This window comes from Rhamphochromis longiceps, linkage group LG12, assembly GCF_057381845.1.
Source record: "Rhamphochromis longiceps isolate RC_006_pf linkage group LG12, R_longiceps_female_GT1.1, whole genome shotgun sequence".
Classification (NCBI taxonomy): domain Eukaryota; kingdom Metazoa; phylum Chordata; class Actinopteri; order Cichliformes; family Cichlidae; genus Rhamphochromis; species Rhamphochromis longiceps.
This window is the reverse complement of record NC_140568.1, coordinates 29507740-29532396: the sequence shown is the minus strand read 5'-3', so window position 1 is coordinate 29532396 and position 24657 is coordinate 29507740. Positions and strand designations below refer to the sequence as shown.

General features: G+C 39.0%; 3 protein-coding genes across 8 annotated transcripts in view; 1 reads left to right on the top strand and 2 right to left on the bottom strand.

The window, feature by feature from the left end:
* agtpbp1 (ATP/GTP binding carboxypeptidase 1) overlaps positions 1–7633 on the bottom strand; it is a 28014-nt gene extending 20381 nt beyond the window's left edge. For 2 of the 6 annotated variants that reach the window (XM_085425698.1, XM_085425701.1), the window contains exons 1-4: positions 7314–7632; positions 5923–5981; positions 4621–4751; positions 687–754 (exon numbers count right to left, since the gene is read on the bottom strand). In XM_085425698.1, coding sequence (XP_085281824.1) covers positions 687–754; positions 4621–4751; positions 5923–5954 — 231 coding nt within the window. In that variant the 5' untranslated portion in view covers positions 5955–5981; positions 7314–7632. Of the gene's footprint in view, positions 1–686; positions 755–1688; positions 1868–4620; positions 4752–5922; positions 5982–6059; positions 6264–7313 lie in introns of those variants that run through there. The other 4 variants (XM_085425704.1, XM_085425700.1, XM_085425699.1 and 1 more) reach the window with 4 other exon arrangements.
* Positions 7634–7775: 142 nt separating this feature from the next.
* Positions 7776–19381, top strand: naa35 (N-alpha-acetyltransferase 35, NatC auxiliary subunit). The gene is made up of 23 exons (XM_085425705.1): positions 7776–8184; positions 10522–10650; positions 10784–10817; positions 11124–11238; positions 11385–11459; positions 11783–11950; positions 12290–12356; positions 12777–12820; positions 12932–12982; positions 13339–13422; positions 13795–13909; positions 14296–14474; positions 15309–15368; positions 15557–15663; positions 16223–16289; positions 16730–16828; positions 16938–17116; positions 17224–17360; positions 17514–17581; positions 17665–17805; positions 17900–18022; positions 18667–18747; positions 18965–19381. Exons 2-23 carry the CDS (start codon positions 10530–10532, stop codon positions 19022–19024), a joined length of 2175 nt encoding a protein of 724 aa, XP_085281831.1. The 5' UTR covers positions 7776–8184; positions 10522–10529; the 3' UTR covers positions 19025–19381.
* Positions 19382–22470: 3089 nt separating this feature from the next.
* LOC146657546 (prostate-specific antigen-like) lies at positions 22471–24030 on the bottom strand. The gene is made up of 5 exons (XM_085426988.1): positions 23902–24030; positions 23635–23797; positions 23130–23431; positions 22912–23051; positions 22471–22803 (listed from the first exon to the last, which is right to left on the bottom strand). The coding sequence occupies exons 1-5, from the start codon at positions 23936–23938 to the stop codon at positions 22654–22656; spliced, it is 792 nt and encodes a 263-aa protein (XP_085283114.1). The 5' UTR covers positions 23939–24030; the 3' UTR covers positions 22471–22653.
* Between the last annotated feature and the right edge of the window lie 627 nt (positions 24031–24657).

The window sequence follows — 24657 nt, the reverse complement described above, 5'->3', positions numbered from 1 at the left end:
CGAAGCACCTTGCAATCATTCCGTGGAACATGAACTCCTCTGTACCAGTACGAAGGATTCTAGAGTCAAATGTAAGGCCATCTCTCTGACAGCTAAAGCTGGCCCAAACTGGATCATGCAACAGGACATTAATCCCAAGCATAACAGCAAATCTACAACAGAATAGCTGAAAAAGAAAAGAGTCAAAGTGCTGTAATGGTCCAAAGTTGAGACCTCAATTTGACTGAACTGCTGTGGCAGGCCCTAAAGAGAGCTATGCATAAACGAATGCAAACAAACCTCAATGACCCAAACCAATGTTGTGAAGAAGAGTGAACCAAAATTCCTCCACAACAACGTGGGAGACAGATAAATTCATACAGAAAACAATTACTTAGTTATTGCTGCTAAAGGTGGTTCTATAAGCTCCTGAATCATGGGATTTACTTAGTTTTTCACACAGTGCTTCTGCATTATGATTTTTTGTTTTTGCAAAATAACAAAGCAACTTTTTTAATGATGTGTTCTGATATGTAAATCCTTAGAACTATATTATATACATGACTGTATGACAGTAATGTATTTTTAAATTATTTTATAATAAATTTCTTAAACATTATTGTTCACTTAGATTGACAAAAAGCTCTCTTCAACAAGTCAGTAACAATTGAAATGCATAAGAACTCAAGTGTTGTTTGTGAACTGACCTCCAGTGAAGCCAGGATGACTTCCATGCCGCTGGAGCCTTTGGACATGACCTCTTTTCCACTCTTCTCTGTAATGCACAGCAAAGTCAACATGAACACAAAAGTGAAGGCTAACAGATTTGCACTGCAATTTTTGATTTTTTTGGAAATCACAATGTAATTTATACTGGAGTATGTAAAAACATCTAGTTTACTCACAGTTAGAAAACTCCTGCAACTCTCAGTGAGTACAAACTGCATCTTTAAGGCACATTTTACAACCATGTCCTCAACCAGTCTTTGTTTATATACTGACCTGCTCAAGAACAGCTGAAAAGGGTGACAAGGTCTTGCAACAACCCCTACTCTTTCTTCATCTTCCCACCTCTTTAAATCCATACCCTATGTTTGTCCTATTATTTAGGAGCTGACAGATTCCTGACCTCTAAAAAGGACCGTATTGGTCCTGTCCTGAATACAAAGGGATAATCAAGTACAAGTATTCGCCTTTGCAAAATGCTCTCTGTAAACTAACAGCAGAAATTGTAGATGATTACAAATATAGAAATAAATGTCTTGAAATTGTATCTCAAAATGTGATACATACATGCCAAATACTTTGCATATCTGAGGACCCATTCACATATACAAGTGCTCTGGGAAGTAAAGCAGTAACCTCTTGTTTCTGCTATGCCAGACCTTTTAAAGCACTTCAACACCAACCCCACTAAAGAGTAATGAAGGGCCACACAAGGGTAACTGAACTTCGAGACTGAACAATCACCATTCATTTCAACTGTAATTTTTAGGCTGTAACAGCTGACAGTGAAAAATTATCACACATGAACTGAAATGCAATATACCGCAACTCTCACTCTACCCACTCAAAGTAATATACGTGTGTGTGTGTGTGTGTGTGTGTGTGTATATATATATATATATATATATATACACACACACACACACACACACACACACACACACACACACATTAAATTTTACTCAAGGTGTTCTGAACTGTACCTGGTGTGTCCAAGGAAACCACAGATTGATGGTGTCTCCTGGTGTAGCGGTACTCCATTTGAGGATAAAAAGTTAAGAAGCTTTACGTGAAACAGTGTCTATTTTCCAAAAGATCCCATTGAGGCTTCCTCAATTCAAAACTGATTCAAAAAGTTTAACTCTTTGACACCTCAAATCATGTGTTGTCAAAGATTGAAAATCAAGGCTTTTCACTAACTCCTCAATTAGTCAGTCCAAGCCTCCTACTTTTCAACCGTACCTCTAACTCTGCCCTCTCAGTCAGGGCTCTCTGAAGCTGGTAATCAGCCCCTCTTCTGCCTTGATACCTGAAACTAATCCACAGACAGCTCCTATAGACATCAGCATAAGACAACTCTGTTTATGCAGAGGGGGTGGATGATACATTACCACCAAATGAAAACAGACACTACAATTCCCACAGGATCCATGCAATACGGAGAAAATTCAAAATTTCATTCATTTTGCAGTAAACCAAATGTCCAAAGCTACAGTATGTGGAGTAATTATCTTCCTTTTCCCTTTTAAAATTATTTCAAGAGATGACATTTTGTCTGCCCTTACAGCACCTGACATTCCCTTGTTCTTTCTCATGGTATTTCTTGACTGCCTCTTAAGCTCCTGAGACCCTGAACTTGAGACAAGAGTACAGCAAAGTCCATCCTGGGGTGTATAGTTACTGCATGCAGGGTTACAGACCTCGGCGCTTCCCTCAAACCGACGTCACACTCATACACATTTCAAGTTGAGACTGCAGGCATGGTGTCACGGACAGCCAAGCAACAGGTGAGAGAGGAACAGCTGATATTGCATGATTGATAGAGTCACAGACAAGCCTTTCCACTGTGCCCATCATTCATGATAGATTAGCTAGGACTTTGCTTTGAAGGAGGAAGCAACAAGTTACGGAAAGACGAAAGGTGAAATTTAAGAAAAGTAAGAGAGAAGAAGTAGCTGGAAATCACATCATGTCATGATTCAGCAGAATTTCTCAAAGGAGGAGGGGACTGACAAGCACTGAAAACCAGTAACTTAAAACTGTGCTACAGGACAACATTAGTTTATTATAATTATTATTAGTAGTAGTAGTATTATATAATTATACTACTACTAATATTGTTATTATTATGTTATTATAAGTAAAAACAAACAAAAATCTTGCAAAAATTGATTTTTTTGCAAGATAGCATTATTTGAAGATTGTGGGTTTTTTTTAAAGGTTTATAACTTTACCTTTGTAAAGGTTAGAGGTACGAGTTTCAAATACTAAATGTTGTAAACACAGGATCAAAAGCCTCTGTGAGTTTGTTAATTAAGCAAGTCCTTTAATTTTTAATTGTTACAGCAGCAGAACAATGCTGTTTGTTTTTCGTTTTTGTAATTAGCTCCTTGCTAACAGAGACGCACTCATGTATCAGTGTGTCCGACACCTGGTGTGCCACCTTCTTCTGTTATGAGATCTTCGTCTCCATTTTCCTTTCAAGGAGTAATCAGAGAATGGGGGTCACATCTTGACTGTCAACGAACTACTGCATCTCAATTTACACAACAACCACACTTTAAGTTTTCTACGAATTTGGGAATTTTCCCCACAACCTGAAGCTAGGCATCAAGGCATTTGTGAAATGTACAGATGGGTTTGAGAGGAAGAAATGTACTTAATAAATGGACAATAACTCTGATTCTGCTGCATTTGACTGAAATACAAATAAGAGTTCTTTAAAGCTTTCACACAGATCTTTGCCTTTAAGTCTTAAAACAATAACAACCAACTCTTCCACTTGGTCATTATAGTTCCACTGAAAGACTTCGAATGGTACAAACTTAAAAATGATGTACATTTAATAGAAATTAAATGTTCAGAAACTGATTGATTTACAGCAAGAACCAACAGAAACCAATTAAGTCTTAAGATTAAATCCAAACAGTTCCAACAGCTTCTGCTGATAACTTAATCATTTTGCTGCAAACCCTCCATCTGTACAAAGACCAGATGTGTTTGAACACACTCTAAAACTGTGCCCTCTGACACATTAGGCATATCTACTCATTATCATTCCCATCCATGGTTATTGTAATAAAGATTTCTCAGCTAACTGTAGTCATATTGTGCTTTGGCATTGGGCTCATTTTGTGGGATCAGCCAGAGACACTTATTGTGTTAGCACCTTCAATTAAGCTGTTAGTCTTATAAATGTGGGTGCATGCACATTATAAATACATTCAAATACATCTTAAATGCTGTTTAAACTTCATATTTGAGGCCAAACTTTTTCTAGAATTGAAAGAAATGATTGTATCAGTTATGACTGGTGCGTCTATACATACATGACCATTAAAATAAAGGTTAGGGTTGTATCCTCATTCATTTTAAACACGAGCTTTAAAACAGTTGCACAAACAACTGCCCATTAGCAAGACTTGCATCCTGGAACTAAATATACTACTTTGTGGTTGCGTCACTATTCCAACAACTAAAGATGCAGTTTACAGACATGTACTTGTCTGTACACGTTCATACATGTCCAACAGATATACTGAGGATCTTCCAGATAATTACTGGGAGTTTTAAAAAAAGTGATTCCACAGGAACCTTTGACCTCCTAATTCTAAGCATCTTATCGCGAGTCCAAGGGAACATTTGTAGCAAAAATATGGAGGTGATCAAAAACCTCTGATCAATAACGTCGAATACTTGCTTACACAATCCAAACGAATCACTTTGCAAATTGCAAGGAAATGCTGTTTTATAACTTGTTACAGTGCCTGAATATTTTGCAGCTGTTTCCACTGCCAGCAATGCAATTCAAGGCCAGGACTGCTCACTGAGATTGCACTTGGCTCAAGATAACAAAACTATACCGGAGTTCAGGAGATTACATGTATCACTGTGCATGTTTACACACATTCTTACCCTGTGTCTGTATGAGATGAAGGATCTTTGTAGTGACCTGTCTTGCTGTTTCAACATCCCTGACCATGGCCTCACCATTCATCCTTTCCAGTTGGCCCAGGAGCATCACTATCCTGGAGTTACTGGGAACCCTTGTAACAAATAAAATCTGTTTTTACTTTTAGAACAATGCATCCAACAGGATAATTCAGTCGTATGTTTAAAAAAAAAAATCAACAAACAACAACAACAACAAAACAACAAAAAACACACACACAGGATGATCAACTCAATTATGGGAAAAGGCTAATGTTATTAATCACAATGTGCAGTTGGCACCGGAAAACAAATGTAAAGCATGATCTAATATGTGCAGTGACCTCATATACTCACACTGAGTCAAGTGTGTCTTTGCCCACTTTTAGAAAGCATCCAATAAAAACAGCCTTTTCCATGTTACTTTTAGCAGTGCCGGTGATTACAAACTGGCAGTCTATGACTATATGACTCTAAAATTCATTTATTAAAGCTTTTCAACAAAGCTGTCTCTTTGTGTTTCACTTCATTTCTGGAGCACTGATCCGTCCTCCTCTTATAATCTTAGCGCAGTAGCACTCAGCTGGAAACTCGAGGTTAGAGGTCCGTTGTTGGTACAGCAACGGCAAATACTGGACAGAGAATCAAGACCCTGATTCTACCCAGGGGAGCAAAAATGTCTTATATGTCCTTATAAAGACAGAGAGACAAGAAAGGAGAGAGACAGAGAAAGTGTATGCTAAATACAGAATAGCAAAAAATGTCAGGAGTGAGAGAAGAATAGAGTATAAACAGAAAAAGGAAAACACAGAACAAAAAATAGAAAGCCTAAATTAACATACTACATTAATCACTATAACGAACACAGACACACACACAAAAAAAGACTTTGGAAAGCCAAAATACACCGAAGGTTTTTCAAAGTATATTGCCTCAGCATTAAGGACAGCTGTTATTTTCAGTCTTGACATATCAAATGGCTGTTTCAAGCAAGGTCTGCTAATTATCTACCAGTCTCAGCTCTGTTGCACAAGAAGAAAAGCAGGGTCAAACCCTTCTGCGAACAGTCTTAACAAGGTAAAACAGAACAAAAGTGGAAGTGCATCATAACACTAAAGGCTCACTGAGACAGAGAGAGAGGGCACGAGAGTGTGAGTGTGAACAGATGGCAGTGACAGAGCAGCTTTCAATCAGAAACACATGCACAAACATCACAAACCCCATGCCTGTTTTTGTTCACATCTGTAATGACATTTTTATTTGCTTTCTGAATGCAAATCAACTCACCCCTTCTCTGTGGCCATTTTGGGCTTGTTCATTTTTACTACATCAACATTTCAAGTCATCTGCAAGTGAAAGAACATGTAGATTAGATATGAAGAGGAAGAGGTTTTCAACACCATTTTAGAAACAAGCATGTCAACCTTTACCCCACTGGACTCCCTCTGTTGCAGCCAGGCTTGCTACTATGCCAAACCATTTCACAGAAAAGTTAAGTGTCCCTGGCTACAGTGTACGCATGCCTCGTGAAGTCACCCCACAGACAAGAAGCTGTCAACTTAGGGGACACACTGAGCAGAGAAGCCATTAGTCTGCAAATATGTAGCTGCTCCGCAGCAGACTAAAAACCTGTCCTCTGTGTATCTGCCCCGCAGTGCATGCTGGGACCACCTGGGGGACACATTACCTCTCAACTGATTTCACACAAAACAAAAGGAGCTGTTCAACTCATCTCAGATATCCACACAAAACAGTCGCAGTCAAGGTAATGTGAGCACAAGGTTTGAAAGCACGTTAAACAAGTCAACTTCGTGCGGTATCATTAACCGAAACGGATGAGCAGGTGAATCCAAGAAGACTGGACGAGTTAGTGTGCTGCACTTTCAAAACAGAAGCATTTATGGGCTGAGATAAGATGGGTCACAAACATGTGTTAGAGCGTGGTCATCACTGGTGCCTAATGCCATTTACTCCATTGTTTTTAAACACAAGGGAGTTTTGTAATAACGTTATAATGTGCTAGAAATGTCCACACTAAAACACTTCATTACTTTAGAATTGAAGGTAAATAAGTAAAAAACACCTTTACTCCTTAACGAGACTTTTGCAAAGCTTACATGCCCATCACCCGTTTTACCAAAAGGATAGAGCCTTATCTAAGAGTGACAGCACAATCTATGGTCACGCCTTTGTTACAAACGGGCTAAAGAAGAGCAAAGATGAAACTGGAGGTCAGACCATGTACACGTTTAAAATTTGCTCAAGCAGTTATGAAACCTGACATGTTATAGAGGTCAGCTTACACAAGACTGCTGTAAACAAGTCGAAATAACCCTATAGAGCTACTTCACAATCCCCGATCCAAAATCCTTTAAGAAACCAGGGTCATTGCTCTCATTGCACCAGCTCATGGGGGTTGTCATGTTAGCGGGTTATTGGTGAAAAGGCAAACAGCTAGGCAAGCCTCTGTACGGTACATGTTTACAAGATGCTAAGTCAGACAACCTAGCTGAAGCTGGTGGCAGCTGCACCTGCTGGGCTAGTCACTCATTAAGACTGGCTGTCTGCGCCAGCAGGCTAGCTAACTGAAGAATATGCTAACAAAAACAGCACACAGTAGATGTTAGCTGAAGCAGTGGTTCTTTAGAATAGCAACACAAAAGAGAAGCTGTACAAACCTGTATGAAAAAGGAGCTGTCCCGTTTAGGGTGGAGGAGTAGTTGCGAGATAAGAGGCGACAGCTACTGTGCTCCTGAGCGTTGAAACGCCCTGATGATGATGAGATGAGAACAGACACAACTAGAGGGGGCAGTTAGTGAGCACCGCGAGAGTGGTTACGTCTTTGCGCGTGGTGTAAGCGGCATTTAATGCTACGATATGAACATCGTAAATTAGCTCACTGAATCCTTAAAACTCAAAAATCGTTTTATATCATCACTGGTCTGGTTTTAAGCCATAAGCGTTCCGTTAGGCTTGGCGTTCACAGTAGTGATGGGCAGATGAAGCCTCATGAAGCACTGAAGCTTTTCATCCAATTGGTTCACCCCAACGCGAAGCTTCTTGAAGCTTCATTTGCTCTAGCAGGACACCTACTGGACGTAAAAATATTAGTTGGCATGAATTTGAAGAGTGTGGCATTTTGCACACAGCCTGTAAATGTCAACAACAAAAGGAGTGTGTAAAACATCTATATTGTAGTGATGGCAGTATACTGTGTATATTTATGCTGGCAGTATGGAAAATGATTATTTGCGGCAAAGTTCGAACCGCTTCCTGAACCAGTCACGTGGTACAGCCGGGCAGCGAGGCTTCGGACGTCATCATTTTCAGCTCCTCCCATAAATGAAGCAAGCCTCGATACGCGCTTCGCGGAAACGCCCCCTCCATTACTCGACACACGCTTCGAAGCCTCGATACAGAACGTCACATCACTAGTTCACAGGACTACATTTCCAATCGCTGCTGCTGATGACGTCATTCATGTGCGCCAATTTTTACAGTCTTCGGGGGGATCTTTGATTAGCTACATGGTTAATACAATATAGTAAGGTACGTGCTGATTTACAGCGAAAGTATAATTTCTAAGTAACAGTCTTCGTGTTTTATATGCCTGAGTGGAATGGATTAACCTGTTAAAACATCCATAAGCAGCTTTTGTTCACAGAGAACACCCAGTGTCGGCAACATTAGCTTGTTTGCACACGGTAAAGCTAGCTAATGTGACGATTGGTGATAGCTACCTCACACCATCTCGTGTCTTTTAAAATTATGTATCTTGCCTAAGAGTTTTAGTACGCTTTTGAGGACTGTGTAAACTTAGGTGACCTTTTGACATCCATGTTATTAGTTTCAAAAAGGTATATGTTAGGAGACAAACAGTTACTACTACTTATCTCATTGATCATTTAATCGGGTAATATCGATATCTGATAGGCTTTTTATTCAGGCATCTATACAAGTGATTACCAGTGTTGCCTCTTATATGTCCTCTAAACGTTATATATGTTACAGGTGAATGAACCAATCATTTAAAAATGGTTTCAACTCTCCCTGACCCACATCAGTTCATTAGTGTTGACGGCTGAAACTTTCCAGGGCACTCTGGAGTGCAGTTTACACCATTTTAGGCCATAACAAGCTTCTCAAGTCAGCTCACATGTTAATCTTCTGTTGTTAGCTTAGATCAGCCTCGTCAAACTTCAGTGAGTCAAGATCTAATGTAAACAAAAATGCGTGAAAGCTTTTAAGAACATACATAAATTGACACATTTCCAGTTGAAAAATAATAATGCATTGCGGTTTTAATGCTGAGAAGCAAAAAACAAGCTTTATGACTGATCAATGAATTATATTATTACGTTGGATCACATTCACTTTCTTACTGTACGTTAACTTTGAGCTGTGTTACAACTGTTACACTGCATGATGACGTTTTAAATGTTTATGTTTTTTATTATTAGGCCAAGGTACTTTACTCATACTAACCTTTCATAGCTCAGTAATAAAATTATATTTAATATACAGTATAATATACACTATCTTCAGAAGTCTTTTGAAACTGTAGATTATTCTACTCTACAAGCAATATAGAGCCAATATAGTTTTGGTCAGAAGTTTACATACATTCGTTATGGGCATGAATGTCATGGTAATTTTGGGCTTTTGATGACTTCTTTGAACTCTTCTTTTTCCACTGTGGAATGATTGTACAGTGTACATATTTAATGACTTTAAAACAATTTTTAATTTACTTCGGATTTTCTCTAATCCACACAGGAAATCTATGTAAATATCTGAGGTGGTTCAAGACTTTTATTGGAAAGAAAATATTATGTAGAATTAAATAATGATTCTTAAAGGTCACCCCTTGGAAATGTTATTTATGGTATAACACGATCTATTTTAGGTTCATTACTTTTTTCCATCTATATTAATGACATGCCCTAGGCTGTGTCTCATGAACCTGAATCCTTTACGTGGATGATTTTGCTCATGTAGTTAGTGGAAATACGTCCTGACGATCCATCCATCCGTTTGCTTCCCCTCCTTATCATGGTTGTGGGGGGCTGGAACCCATCCCAGCTACCATAGGGTAAGAGGCAGAGTACACCCTGGACAGCTCACCAGTCTGTTGCAGGGTTGTCACAGAGAGATGGACAGCCATTCACACTCACAATCACACTAAACACCAAACACCAGCTAACCTAACCCCACTAATCCTAGGGATATTGAAGTTACATTGTCTCAAGAATTAGAATTTTGTTAGCCTATGACCTGAGGAAAATATGATTTCACTTCAGCAAGGAAAACCTAATAAGATAAGAAACCTCTTAATCAAGTGTAACTCTTATGCCATTAGCTGAGCTAATTATAACAAGGACCTAGTACTAACTTTGAGCTAGAATTCATCAGGTGCAAGCATGGCTATATCTCTTATTAAAATAATAAATAAATACAAAAATGAGAAAAAATGTTTTTATATAGGAAAATAAATCTTTCTTTTCAGTAAAGGAAAGTGTGGAGACATTGCAGATTTGGAGCTTTATGTGTGTGTGTGTGTGTTTGTTTGTTTGTTTTTTCATATCCTCCATGTGTCTTTGTGGGGTTCCTGTGGGTGCTCTGGTGTCCTCCCACAAACCGTATGTTAATTGCTGATTCTAAATTGGCATTAAGTGTAGTTGTGCAAGTAGAGTTCATGGTTGTTTGCATCTCTGTGTTAGCGCTGTGATGCCAACACAGAGACACAGAAACACAGAGGCTGCTGGCCCCCTCACTGCCTCCCTGAACTTTTAAGTTGGCTAGGCAGTTGGATGGATGACTTAGCAAAATGCTTTACATTGGCATGTAATGGTTAATTTAATGTAATGTTTATCTATGTGCCTTAAGCTGTCACCATGGTGATGAAATCAGCAGTTGATGATGATGACACTGGCTGGGGGCTGGGTATCCCAGAAAAGATGAAGAACAACGCCAACTGGGTTGATATTACACATGAATTCAAAAGCGCCTGCAAAGGTAAGGACTGTGTGTGTGTGTGTGTGTGTGTGTGTGTGTGTGTGTGTGTGTGTGTGTGTGTGTGTGTGTGTGCAGTTAAAAAAAAGGGACTGACGTGTTCCTCCTTCCTTGTTGTCATCCTTTATTCATGCAGATTTGAACCTTGGAGAGTTGCTTCATGACAAGCTGTGAGTACACCAAAGTGCTTTTTTGAGTCCCTCAAATTAGAAACGACCTTTTCATCTTACTGCTGCACAGATCCTCAATTAAAATAGTTTTCATGTCCCAAAGTCATAGTTCAAAACATTGACTGCGCGGAGTAATTATAATGAAAGCTTCTAATGTTTTTGCCACAAGTGACTTTGAATTTAATTGGGTTGATATTTGCATTCATTTTTGGATCGGTCCATAAATATTGTCAGTGCTTTTATGTTTTTATGTAGTGAACACAGCAAAATGTTACAGAGGTCAAAAATGTTTTACTTCTGCTGCAGGTTTGGCTTGTTTGAAGCCATGTCAGCTATAGAGATGATGGATCCTAAGATGGATGCGGGAATGATCGGAAACCAGGTCAACAGGAAAGTGCTCAACTTTGAGCAAGCTATTAAGGTACTGATCTCTTTTTCATGGAATGAAAACAGTATACAGACAGAGATGTAATGTAATCCTAGATGTAATTTTTCAGAGCTTAGTTTCATTTGTTTGTGTATATAAAACACATTTAACCACCTTATTTTGCTCTTTCTTTGTTCCAGGAGGGTGCCATCAAGGTCAAAGACCTCAGTCTTCCTGAACTCATCGGGATCATCGACACCTGTTTCTGCTGTTTGGTGAATTAGCTTTTGCTTATTATAAGGCAAAATTTTGAAAGTTATGTTCAAGTAATGTGCTGCTCCCTGTAATTCCTTTGTACTGCAGATTTTCTGAAATGTGACTGGATTGGAAAAGCTTAATCTATATTCTGTATTTGTAGCTGTTTTAATGTTTTTATGCCATTTTTGTCTTTAGTAGATTGTAAAATTTGAGAAACACAATAAGCTTTGGCGAGATTACTGATACAGGTCGAGCCAGCGATGACTCAAACTGCGGACTCACTGATCAAGACATATTTATGTATGCATGTTTGTGTTTTCTAATGTGTGTGTATATATAGATAACATGGTTGGAGGGCCACTCACTGGCTCAGACTGTGTTTACCTGCCTCTATGTTCACAACCCTGACCTGATTGAGGAGCCAGCCCTCAAAGCTTTTGCCCTGGGCTTGCTGAAGGTGTGTGACATTTCCCGGGAAAAGGTCAACAAGGCTGCTGTGTTTGAAGAGGTGAGCAGTTTTCTGCTGTCAGTCAGTAAATGTTTGGTTACTGTGGTACTGCACGTTTCAATGTGGACATAAAGTCAGAACAGATAGCAGGTTAAAATCATGGACCAACACAAAAAAACCCAGGTGGGAAAGAAAAAGCTGTGAGTAAGTTGTGTGTAAAAATTGAGATATCTGAAAGATGGAGCTCAGTGTAGCATTTCAGGACCCAAAGAGCTTTAGTTTGATTGCAAATGTGTGTTGTTTAAATCTATTTGTTTGAAAAGTTGTTCTCGTAGTAGCCCATTTATAAAACTGTCATATGTCTGAATGGTGATTTTTATCTTATATTTCTTTATGCAGGAGGATTTCCAGGCCATGACCTATGGCTTTAAGATGGCTAATAATGTCACAGATCTGCGGGTGACAGGTATGAAGACTTCCAGTCATAACTGAGTAAGGCTCAATATCAAACTCCAACCTAAAGCATAAAAATGAAACTCTTAACAACCTAAATGATACCATTCGAGTGCACAGGATCACACGTTGAGTAAGTCAGTTTGAGGCCTAGGATTGTGTGTTTGGGACTTTTTGTGGGTAATGCCCTCAGGCAGCATCTGCAGAAATGTAGACGTGCAACAAGGTTTAAAAATCTCTGCCAAAGAACACTTGATACTTTGACAGTAGGCCCTCGTGGTTTTAGCATAAACACACATCCAAGTTTATGAAGCAGTGTGTACACATTGGGTTTGGGCTTTAGTCTGCAGCACCAACTACAGTGTAGACAGCTAAAGCAATTACAGGCAGACACTGTAATCATTCATCTCTCATGACGTATTAATCCCTTCAGGTATGCTGAAAGATGTAGAAGATGAATTACAGAGGAAAGTTAAGGTAATTATTCTTGTTGCTTTAAGTAAAGGCCATTGCCATTTCAATGAAGCACTGATAATGCAAAAGCTTTTCTGACATGCGATGTTTCTGGGTTATTTTGTGCTCCGTCAGAGTACGCGCAGTCGACAAGGTGAGCAGCGAAACCCGGAGGTTGAGCGGGAGGTAAGTGAAATCATTCACGCATTTTTGTTGAGTTTTTGCAACAGTTTTTTTTCTAGAGGCATTTTCTTTAACTCCAGGAACAAATTATCTCTGTTTAGCTGTTTCTTTGTAATTTATACCTTTTGAGTCATATCTCACTACCGGCTATATCTCTCTGTCAATAAAGAGTGTGGGACTCACATGACCTTTTAAAGACTCAGCTCTGGAATTTCCAGCTCTTTCAGTTATATAGTTATATAAAGAAAGGAAGGGAAAAAACAAGGAGACCCAAAAATGGACTTTTCTGAGCAGTCTTTAAAAAAAAAACAGGTGTATTAATAGCTCTGCAATGTTCTCCCATGCTTTGTTTTTTTCAGCATCAACAGTGTCTGGCACTATTCAATAGAATAAAGTTCACACGCCTTCTACTGACTGCACTGATCGCCTTTACCAAGAAAGAGGTAATGCACATATCGACAAAAGCCCAGCAGCAGATAGAGACTGATTCTGTTTACTGTATGCATTACATATAAACAGAGTTTTTCTTGTGACTACACATGTAGCTGAGGTAATGAGTTACCTTATCTAACATTTTTCCTTTATTTCTGAACAAAAATATGAGTAGATGAAGCAAAATATCTTAAAAACAAAACAAAGACTAATGGAGGAAGTTTGTTTTTTAACAATCCTGATGATTTTCTTCTGAGGATGAAATTTTGATGTGTTAGAAAAACCCTGATGTTTAGATATATAACTGTGATATTTACAAACTATATATACTTTTGTTGATAAGGGGGCTTGTTAGTAAGTGTTTTGTTTTGTGTCTTTATCAGACCAGCTCAGTGAGCGAGGCCCAGAAGCTCGTGGCACAGGCAGCTGACCTGTTATCCCCCATTCATTCCAGCATTCAGCATGGCATCCAGTCACAAAATGACACCACTAAAGGAGGTAGCACGCACATTCACGTTTAATCTGTTAAGTGGAGGAGTACAAGTTAAGCCTTTTTTTGCAATTTGCAAGCCAACAGCTCAGCTACAGCTGCAAAAGATATGTTCAAAAATGGGTAATTAAAGAATTTGAGCATAAAATAATCATTCTGAGGCTCCAGTTGTCCAGTTAAGTCATCGTAATGGCAACCTAAAGTCCACACTGGATGTAACTTGTCTACACTAACAGTTTTCCTCACACAGAACTGAAAAAATCAACTTCTTTTCATTTACTTTGGTTTGGCAAGTCCTTAAAGATGATTCAGTTACATTTTTTTTTCATATGTGACCTGTGTTCATGTCTCTAATTTATGTTGTGATTAGTTTTGTTCCCTGTGATTGCTGCAGACCACCCCATCATGATGGGATTTGAGCCTTTAGTCAACCAGAGATTGCTGCCACCCACCTTTCCTCGCTACGCCAAAATCATTAAGAGGGAGGACATGGTGGCGTATTTCAGCAAGCTTATAGAGCGCATTAAGACTGTTTGTGACGTGATCAACACTACCAACCTACATGGCATACTGGTAAATACATTTCCTGAGGTTTGTCTTGATGCATTCGTTTTTTATTAAGTTTTATTATAAACAAGCTTTTCAGGACATTAGAAAGTTTCTTCTAAAAAACTAGGCTGTTTCAGTTATGCACCAGATGCCCTCCCTGAGACAACCCCAAAGGGGATTTGTGTGTCCAGTTGGAAATATGAATTGAAATTAAAGCTGCAAGCAGCACTGAGAGAGCCCGCGCACTCTGGCACCATCGAGCCATGCCCAACACCTCCTGTGCCCACTAGGTGGCGACGAAGTATCCTAGTTAACAGTATGTCACACTGGAACCACCTATTAAAATTTAATCTAGATTTGATAATGATTATAAGCTACTGCGCATTTCCTGTTCCAACTAGGCAGCGCTCAAACTATCGCTGACAAATGGTATATCAATCTGTTCAGAGCCAAACTATCATCATGCCTGTCAAGTCTGGTAGAGTTTGTTCAATCCGTTTTTGAGTTACAGCAGTTTCGTGGCGAATGATCAAAATGTGGCATGTCGCCACGACATCACCCCTTCCTGTTGGGTTTGGGGTGATGGGCCCCTGGACATTTTTGTCCATCTTTGTATGTTACACGTGTGTACCAAGTTTCATGTCTACAGCTGTTCCAAACCAATAAAATATCTTATTTTTCACCGTTTGCCAAATTTCATGAATTTATGACTATGTTAAGACTTTCAAAAAGGCAATTCATTGGACAAAATAATAATAACAAACAGCCTTCGCACGTTTCGTGCTCGGGCTCTAATTATAAAGTTTCTCCTATGATAACTTAAGGATTGTGTTTTGTTGTTGCTGATGTTTTTACCAGGACTTCTTCTGTGAATTCAGTGAGCAGTCTCCCTGTGTGCTCTCCAGATCTCTTCTTCAGGTAGATGAGTACTTGCTTTCCTAAATCTTTCAAATGTACCTGTGGTTTTATTTTGGTGATCCGTGTAGATACGACCTATGCAAATATGAAAAATACTTGGATAGATATAAATACTCCATAGATACTATGGAGTATTTAATAAAAAAGTAAAATGAAACTACATTTCATTTTTTTTCCCATCAATCCAGACTACATTCCTGATAGATAATAAAAAAGTGTTTGGCACCCACCTGATGCAAGACATGATTAAAGATGCTCTGAGGTACTTTGTCAGCCCACCAGTCCTCTCATACAAGTAAGTTGTGTTTATTTTAAATACTAAATGAGATTAGTCGGTCTGTTGTTTTGTCACTAGCTTAGCTGTGATTTGAGGTTTACAATATGCTTTTACCTGTATTGATTACTTTAACCTTTCTACTGTCAGAGGATAGTTGGTGCAACAGAAAAATATCAGGATATATATGACACAATAATGATATTACTGTAGGCTGAAATGAAACACAGTGAGAAATGAGATATGATCGGATTTAAAACACTTAATAACAATATCCTTTATAAACTAGTCAAATATCGTAACCACGTATTTAACATCTGATCATCAGTGGAAACATTGAACACACTGATATTGTATAATAAATGATAACAAGTGATTAGATATCAACAGTGATCATTTTAAAAACCCCTTGGCCTGCAGTTAAGCTACTGGATACACTTACTCTGAACGCACTGCAGTGTGTGAGTTCTGGTTGTAAACCTCAAATAGACAATTCAGAAGCTAAGCTACAGAACAAATGTCCCTTTGTTTGGCTCAGATTGACCTTGTCACATGTGTTGATGTGCCTCTGTCTGTCCAGGTGTTGTCTCTTCAACAATCACCAAGCGAAGGACTACATTGACTCTTTTGTTACACACTGCTCCAGGGTATGTTATTGCTGTGGCTCAAAGTCTCTATATCTAAGTCATCGTTTATTATATTTGACTCCCAGTAGCTGACTTAGAGGTAAATCGTATGAAAGTAGACATAGACTTATGTGTAATAAAATATAAACATCACAAACGTTCATCCCTATAATGGATTATGTTTATGACTGTTGCATGTATTCATTTTCTCTTGCCACTCACCCCCAACCTGCTGCAGGAGATAGCTGCCCTCTCCCTGAGCATGGTTCTGCTGGAGGTTTCTTCCTGTTAAAAGGGAGTTTTTCCTTCCCACTGTTGCCAAGTGGTTGCTCATAACGAGTCGTCTGATTGTTAGGGTTTCTTTCTAATATTATCGAGTCTTTACAATATGAAGGGCTTTGAGCTGACTGTTTTTGACTGAACTGGCGTAATATGAACTGAACTGAGTGTTTTCCCCATAGCCTTTCTGCAGCCTCATCCAGATCCACGGACACAACCGTGCTCGACAGAGAGACAAGCTGGGACACATTCTTGAAGAGTTTGCCACACTGCAAGATGAAGTGAGCTGCAGCTACGTTCATCCAAATTAGCTGTCTTTGCAGTTCGTGCTACAGGCAGTTTCTCTAAATTCATCAAGCAACCTCAGAACTCTTTCTTTGTGCTGTACAGGCTGAGAAGGTGGATGCAGCTCTGCATAGCTTACTGATGAAACTGGAGCCTCAACGACAGCATCTAGCCTGTCTTGGGACCTGGATCCTCTATCATAACCTGAGGATCATGATTCAGTACCTGCTGAGTGGCTTTGAGCTGGAGCTTTACAGCATGCATGAATACTATTACATTTACTGGTAAGATTGCATGCCTCTGTGAATTACTGGTAGAAGCTGAACTCTCTCTCCCACATAACCTGGGTGCAGGTTTGCTGTAAATGAGCATGTGTTTGTTTTGGTTGTAGGTACCTGTCAGAGTTCCTTTATGCATGGCTGATGTCCACTCTAAGCAGAGCTGACTCCTCTCAGATGGCAGAAGAGCGGATTCTAGAGGAGCAGCTGAAAGGGCGCAGCAGCAAAAAGACCAAGAAGAAGAAGAAAGGTACATTTTGTTGTGTTGCTTTTATGTGAAGCGGATAACCACAACATACAAACTGAAGTCTGATCAGAAATGACCACTTCATTGTAGAAGTGGCATCATCCTGTCGATATTTCTTCAAAGAGCACTGAAGTTATTGTTTCTGATTTTCTTCAGTTCGCCCTCTCAGCAAGGAGATTACCATGAGTCAAGCATACCAGAACATGTGTGCTGGCATGTACAAGGTAGGCATAAAAATAATGGCCTTTATTAGGCCACTTTTGGCACAACAAAGTGTAACATGCCCCTTCCCGGCCTTTCTCTTCAGACGATGGTAGCTCTGGATATGGATGGGAAGGTGCGTAAGCCTCAGTTTGAACTGGACAGCGAGCAGGTTCGCTATGAGCATCGCTTCGCCCCCTTCAACAGTGTGGTCACCCCTCCACCTGTGCACTACATCCAGTTCAAGGTACTGTGTCTTTTTATGGGCCTAATTCATCTTTTCTTTTTTTAAATATTCCACTTTCTTTTTAAAATGTTTCTCCTCTTCTTGCCTATTTCAGGAGATGTCTGATCTGAAGAAATACAATCCTCCACCAGGCTCTGCAGACCTCTATCTGGCAGCTAGCAAACACTTTCAGCAGGCGAAGCTCATCCTTGAAAATGTGCCCAGTCCCGATCCGGAGGTCAGAAAGTCAAAATACTGTGAAATAAATACAGCGGTTTATGTTCATTAGCATTTGTTTAGTTAGGAAGTAAAACTCTTGAGATTAAGACTCTCTTTTACAAGAGAGTGCTGAGCCCAGATGTGTAGCACTAATCTTGCATTCGAGCCAAACCTTATTTGGATGCATGCATGAAGCCCTACGTTTAGCTATTACTAGCTAGATAGATGCCCATATGAACAAATGAGTAAATTGATAAAATACTGCTCTGTCAATCAACAAAACTGAAACACAAGCTTCCTAGATGGATTTTATCACCCAGTAAGCCATAATTTTAGTCACATAATTCATCACAGATGCTCCAAAAGGCACCAGCAGCACACACACAGTGCAGAAGGCCAGTTTATAGATTCAAAGTAGTGACGGTGAGGCCTTAAAGATACTGATCTGCTCCAGCTGCCTGTGTCCGAATATCGACACGTTAGCATCATTAGCTCCAGTGACTGTCCCTTGGATTGAACACACTGCTCTATAATGTGGCTGCGATGCATAAAAGCAATGGTGTATGTAATTATCTTGGGGTGGTTTTCAATTTTATACAATGATATCTTATCTGCACTTTTTCTTGTCTTGTTCTATAACCACTCATTACTCTTTGATAACAGGTGAACCGTATACTGAAGGTGGCCAAACCTAATATTGTAGTTATGAAACTACTGGCTGGAGGTCATAAGAAGGAAACCAAGGTAACACATTACTCACATTACTTGTATTATTGTTTGTGTTTGTGTCTGCATTTACAGTTAATACAACGTAGATCTTTTAAGCTACAAACCAAAAGAATCAAACAAATGCATTTGATAATTTAAATAGGAGTAGTTGATTTTTTAAAAAGTACTAACTGTGTACATATTGGTTGCATTGTGCTTCTCTTAATGCAGCTATACATTTCTTTATCCTCAGGTGCTCCCAGAGTTTGACTTCTCAGCTCATAAGTACTTCCCCATAGTGAAGATTATTTGATCCCGCCCCGAGCCACAGGGTGACAGCGTTCCTCACCTGAACGGGTGTGCAGCGGCCCTGACCCAGACCTCGTCCAACAGTTTGTGTGACACATTTAACTGTAACGCCATGCACAGGAGTGTCTGCACTTGACTCTTTTCTCACCTTTCTGAGAGATGAAACCAGAGAACTCACCACTGGACCTCAATGAGTGACAGTATGCACATTTGTATTTCTGTGTGTGTGTTACAGAAGAGCCGATGTGCTTTTGTGCAAAGACCTGGCAGATGGATGCTGCCTGAAGAACAAGTCTTGCAAATGCTTATAAAGAGTGCTGTAATGATAATAGGTTCATATCATTAAATCATATGAAACTTTTTTGTATGTGTCTGCATGTTTATCTGAGGAACAGCGTTGAATCTATAAATGATGTCTTGTTAGAGCTTATTGTCCCTGACTTTATGTGATTACTGGACTAAGTCAGATCGAAAACTTGACAATACAATGTGCAGTCTCTGTAAAACAGGTGTGAAGCATAAGGCCCAAGATCTGACAATCTGGAAGAAAAAAATAATTGGGGTGTTTTAGCTGTATTTTCATAGGTTTTGCAGTTTTGGGAAGGATCCTCCCCACAGCCATGCATACTGCACCAACGTAAATAACAATTTAATAAACAATTTAATGACAGAAAGTTGCTGGGTTTTTTACTCTCTACTATTTAATTTATGTTTTGGGGTTTTTTTTCGAATAGAATAGTTTTATTTTGAGGATGTCAAGATAACTAAAATAAGAGAAAAAAGAACAGACAAAAGTATAGACATCAAGTTGTCACAGTATCTCTACACAATGTTTATGCTCGAAAAGGAGTAGGATGAAGTTTACACTGACTTGTTCCTACTCCCTTATTTCAGATTCCATAACTTGTAAATCAGTGTTCAGAGTTCAACATATAATCCCAAAATATGAATGTTTATCTATGAACATGTCTACACTCATACAATATACACACAAAACAACTGAAGCTCAATTCAGTTCAATTTTATTTATCCAGCGCCAAATCACAACAACAGTCGCCTCAAGGCGCTCTATATTGTAAGGTAGACCCTACAATAATATATACAGAGAAAAAACCCAACAATCATATGACTCCCTATGAGCAACCACTTTGGCAACAGTGGGAAGGAAAAACTCCCTTTTAACAGGAAGAAACCTCCAGCAGAACCAGGCTCAGGGAGAGGCGGGGCCATCTGCTGCAACCGGTTGGGGTGAGAGAAGGAAGACAGGATAGAAGACATGCTGTGGAAAAGACTCACAAACCAAGAGATCAAACTACATTTTTACATTGGCTAAACACCCTGCGATGAACATTCCACTAAATCTCCCCTTTAAATTTGCTTTACAGTGTTTTCACAGAAAACAAAAGACATTCTGTCAGTTAATTTTTTTTTTATTTTTCTATTTTCAGAACAATCTGGGCAATGAGATACCAGAGCTTTCCGTCATTTTAAACATATATTTCTTACAATTGAGAAAATTTAATTTTCTCAAGCTTAAATATTTTGAAGATCTATCCCTCTGTTTGAAAAGTAATGGTACTCCTATTTTACAGGCCAGGAACCATCAAGGCCTACCCCTTTTATTTAACACGAGAACACCACAGCCATCATCACACATCACAAGAAGACCAAAATATATTAATACAGTGCTGCAACAAAGTATTTACCTGCTTCACGATTGATTGATTTTTATTTTTATTTTTATTTTTTTGCACATTTGTCATACTCATATGTTTTAGATCATCAAAGAAATTTCAGGACAAGACAAAGATTGCCTGAGTAAAGCAATCAAGCATTTGGTTTAACTGACTATGAGTCTTTCTCGTCTCTGGGGGAGAGGGAGGAATTGTGGCCCGCTCTTCTTTGGAAAATTGCCTCAGCCACACTGGAGGGTTTTCAACCATGAGCGGCCCTTTTAAAATCATGCCAAAACATCTAAATCTGATTTAACTCCGGACTTTGATTAGGCCACTCTGAAACCTTCCTTTTATTTATTTTTTAAGCCATTCAGAGGTGGACTTGCTGCGTAACCTAAGAGTGCTTGAGCTTCAAGTGACAAACTGATGGCCGGACATTCTCCTTCAGGATTTTCTAGTAGAGATCAACATTCATGGTGCCATCAATCACAGCAGGTCATCCTGAAGCAGCAAAGCAGACCCAGACTATCACACTACCACCACCGCGTTTGACTGTTAATATGATCTCAGTTTTATGCAGTGCCAGTTTTACACTAACTAACAGGGCTCAAACCTTCCAAAAAGTTCAGCTTTCTTCGTCAGTCCGCAGAATAGTTTCCCAAAAGTCTCAGGGATCATCGTGATGTTTTTTTAGCAGATGTGAGACGAACCTTTGTGGGGTTCACCTTGAACTGTAAATTTTTAAGCAGCATGGACTTTCAGTCTGTCTGTAATTTAATTATTTTTTGGAAAATAAATAAAAAATGATCATTGTACCGTCTCAGTAAATTGAGGAAGCTTGTTGACAGATGATTTCCTCTCAAGCTTTGTAATCAGTATCCAGGGTGAGCTGACTGCATATCCAGTCCTTGAAAAAATAAAACATGTCTCAAAGACAGATGGCCACTAAGTGGCACTGGCTTCCAGAACGTTGTAGAATTGATTTTAAGATGTTATTGCTTGTGTTTAAGTCTCTGAATGGATTAGCTCCGTCATACCTCTCTGACCTTTTAACTAAAAATACTCCAAATAAAACCCTCAGGTCAGCTGATGTTGCTTCTAGGCTAAAAAACAGAGGAGACCGGGCCTTTGTGATTGTTGGGCCAAACTTTGGAACAGTCTGCCCCTTCATATTAGGATCTCTCCGACACTCGACATTTTTAAAACACATCTGAAAACACATTTTTACTTTTTAGCTTTTAATTGCGACTGAGTTCGTGTTTTATTCTCTGTCTGTGTTTGTTCTACTTTTTACGTTTTTTACTGTGTACAGCACTTTGGTCAACCTGTGTTTTTAAATGTGCTTATAAATAAATTGATTGAATTTAAATTGATAAATCTTATTCAAACGGAGAATCAGGCTTTATTGTAATGTTCGGTTTTGTGCAGAAATATTTTTATTGTGTTACACTTCAGGTACTTTATATTCTAAAATGAGAAAGTGTATTTTTAATAGAAACTACAGTTAAACCCAAATTCTACAGCATAGTCTCAATCATCTTGTATGTTGGGGGTATTCTGGCACATACTATAATCTGGAGTTGTGCTCATTTAACATAAATGAAGGAGATGATTTATTCTGCCGGCACTCAATCAACCGTGGGTCAGCCTGACATTACAGAACGTCTCATATGAAGTAAAAGGGTGCATGAAATTTGAAAGTGATCACATTTTTATGGAAAACAAACATCTGATATTCAAATGCCTCAAACAGACATCAGATAAGACATGAACTTCAGGTAACCACATCATTTTTATTCATAGATGAAAACAGTGCCAAGCTGTTTATATTGCAACCATACTTGGCTTCAGCTTCTCAGGTCTCTGATCTTTTCCAGTTTATTTTAAACTCTCAGAATAAATTAGGAAAAATGAGAAATGACATTTTTAAGGGAAACGTATTTCCTCTGTGGTTTACTCATGGATTGTTCAGCATGGTGTCAGCAATCCACTGTCTGTAGCGACAAATATTCAGCATTACAATAGGATTTGCACACTTATCAACAGGGTTACTGACAATTATTCCATGTAAAATGCTGTTGTACTCCACAGCTGTACCAGCATCACCCTGGAAGACATTCAGACAGAGTTCAGAGGTTAGATCGTTTTAAATGTCAGTGTTTAAAGTTTAATATTAAAACCAACTCGGGGTTAATATATCAAACAGTTTGCTTACAAAACAGGACTCCACGCCAGGTTTATGAGCACACATGGTGGTAGACTCATCACTAAAGTATTTACTATCAGGTTTATCATTCTCTCCACACTGAACTATCTCAGTCATAGTGCACTTTAAATTCTTGGGGTTGTTGGTCTCTGAGGAAATAAGATAAAGCATTATTAAACTTATTTCTATTTCCAAAAACTGGATCTAGTGTCTGAGGGTTTCCTTACTTTTCACATCAGCTGTCTTGAAACCCCATCCTCCAATCTGAACAGGATCATTCATATTTGGTTTTTGACACCCTTCAGCAGGAGGAAGCCTGATAGTGGGAAGTTTAGGATTCACATCCTCATTCAGTTTTATCAGCATAATATCATGGGGTTGATCACCGTCTTTGAAGGTAAACTGTTGTTTAGGATCAATGTTCTGCTCAAGATTTTTGGGGGATCCTTTAAAAAGCTTCTTAAAAAAACCTGTCATTTTTTTCAATAATGGTACTTGGTTGTTTAAGCCAATCTTCACTTTGACCAACCTGCAAAAAAAAAGAAATTGCTTTGTTTATTTCAGTACATAATATAATAACAACAATATTACTGAACAGCTTAAAAATTTAGTCACTCTGTTTTATCTTTGATTTTCACTTCACCTTCACTTCGTGCTCCTGATGACACACTAGCTTTAAACACCATTCCCTCTCATTGGTGAAGTGACTCAACAAAAGCTGCAGTTTCTTACCATTCGGCACAATGAGAAGCCGTGATGACCCAGCGGGTGTTAATCAGAGCGCCTCCGCAGGTCATGCCCCCCTGAACAGAGTCTATCTGGACATGATACTGCCTGTCCTCATTACAGGATACTCCCCCAACAATCCTCTTCTCAATGTCTCCTGATGCACAACCTGACACGAGGAGGGAGAGAAGGGTGAAAAGTGCACTCGTGCTAAATAATTTCTTCCTTTTAAAAACGTGAACGTAGACAAGAATATGAAGGAAAACAACTCACCAGCGAGCACAAAAACAAAGACAAAGGAAAGCATCATCCTGGTCCCTCTGGATGTGGATCACTTCAGGTGACCAAAAGTCTGATCCTGTGTCTTTTTTATAGCATGAACCAAGTGGTGTGAGATGCCTAATATGGCAGTCAAATGTACCGTTAGGGTGGGACATGCAGAGGATTGGAGAAATGGGAAGGAGTGTATTTAAAATACTGAACAGGTTTTTGCATACCAGCTGCACCTCTGACCTCCTGAACTAGAAGAACCAGTTTGGAGCCCCTTTTTACCTCAAACTAAACTTGTGGGATTCGTTTCATTTTTTAAAGAATTTTTCAAACTTTTAAGACAGGCCTTTTTAAATTTATATCACCTTAAACTCTGCACTTCAAAATAAAATAGTTTAGCAGCCTTGTGCTTTTTCCATGTAACTTAGAGTATATTTATTGCAATATATGATGAATGATGATTTGATTTGGGCTTAAATTAAAAGTTAGTTCTTTATATCACATTGGGTGGAGAAACTTAGTTTCCCACTGTCTCCCTGGAAAATCCTGCTAGAGATCTGGGTCAATTAAACACTATCCACTTATATAAAAATAAAACACTTAGAATTATGGTATATATGACAACATGCTACTGAAGTCATCCTCCAAATGTAATTATTTGTTAATTAATTTTTTAATGCTGTACTGTCTGGCAGCTTTTACAGTCAAAATTCTGATCTGAATAGTGTTGAGCCAAACACACTCGGGTTTTCCAACATG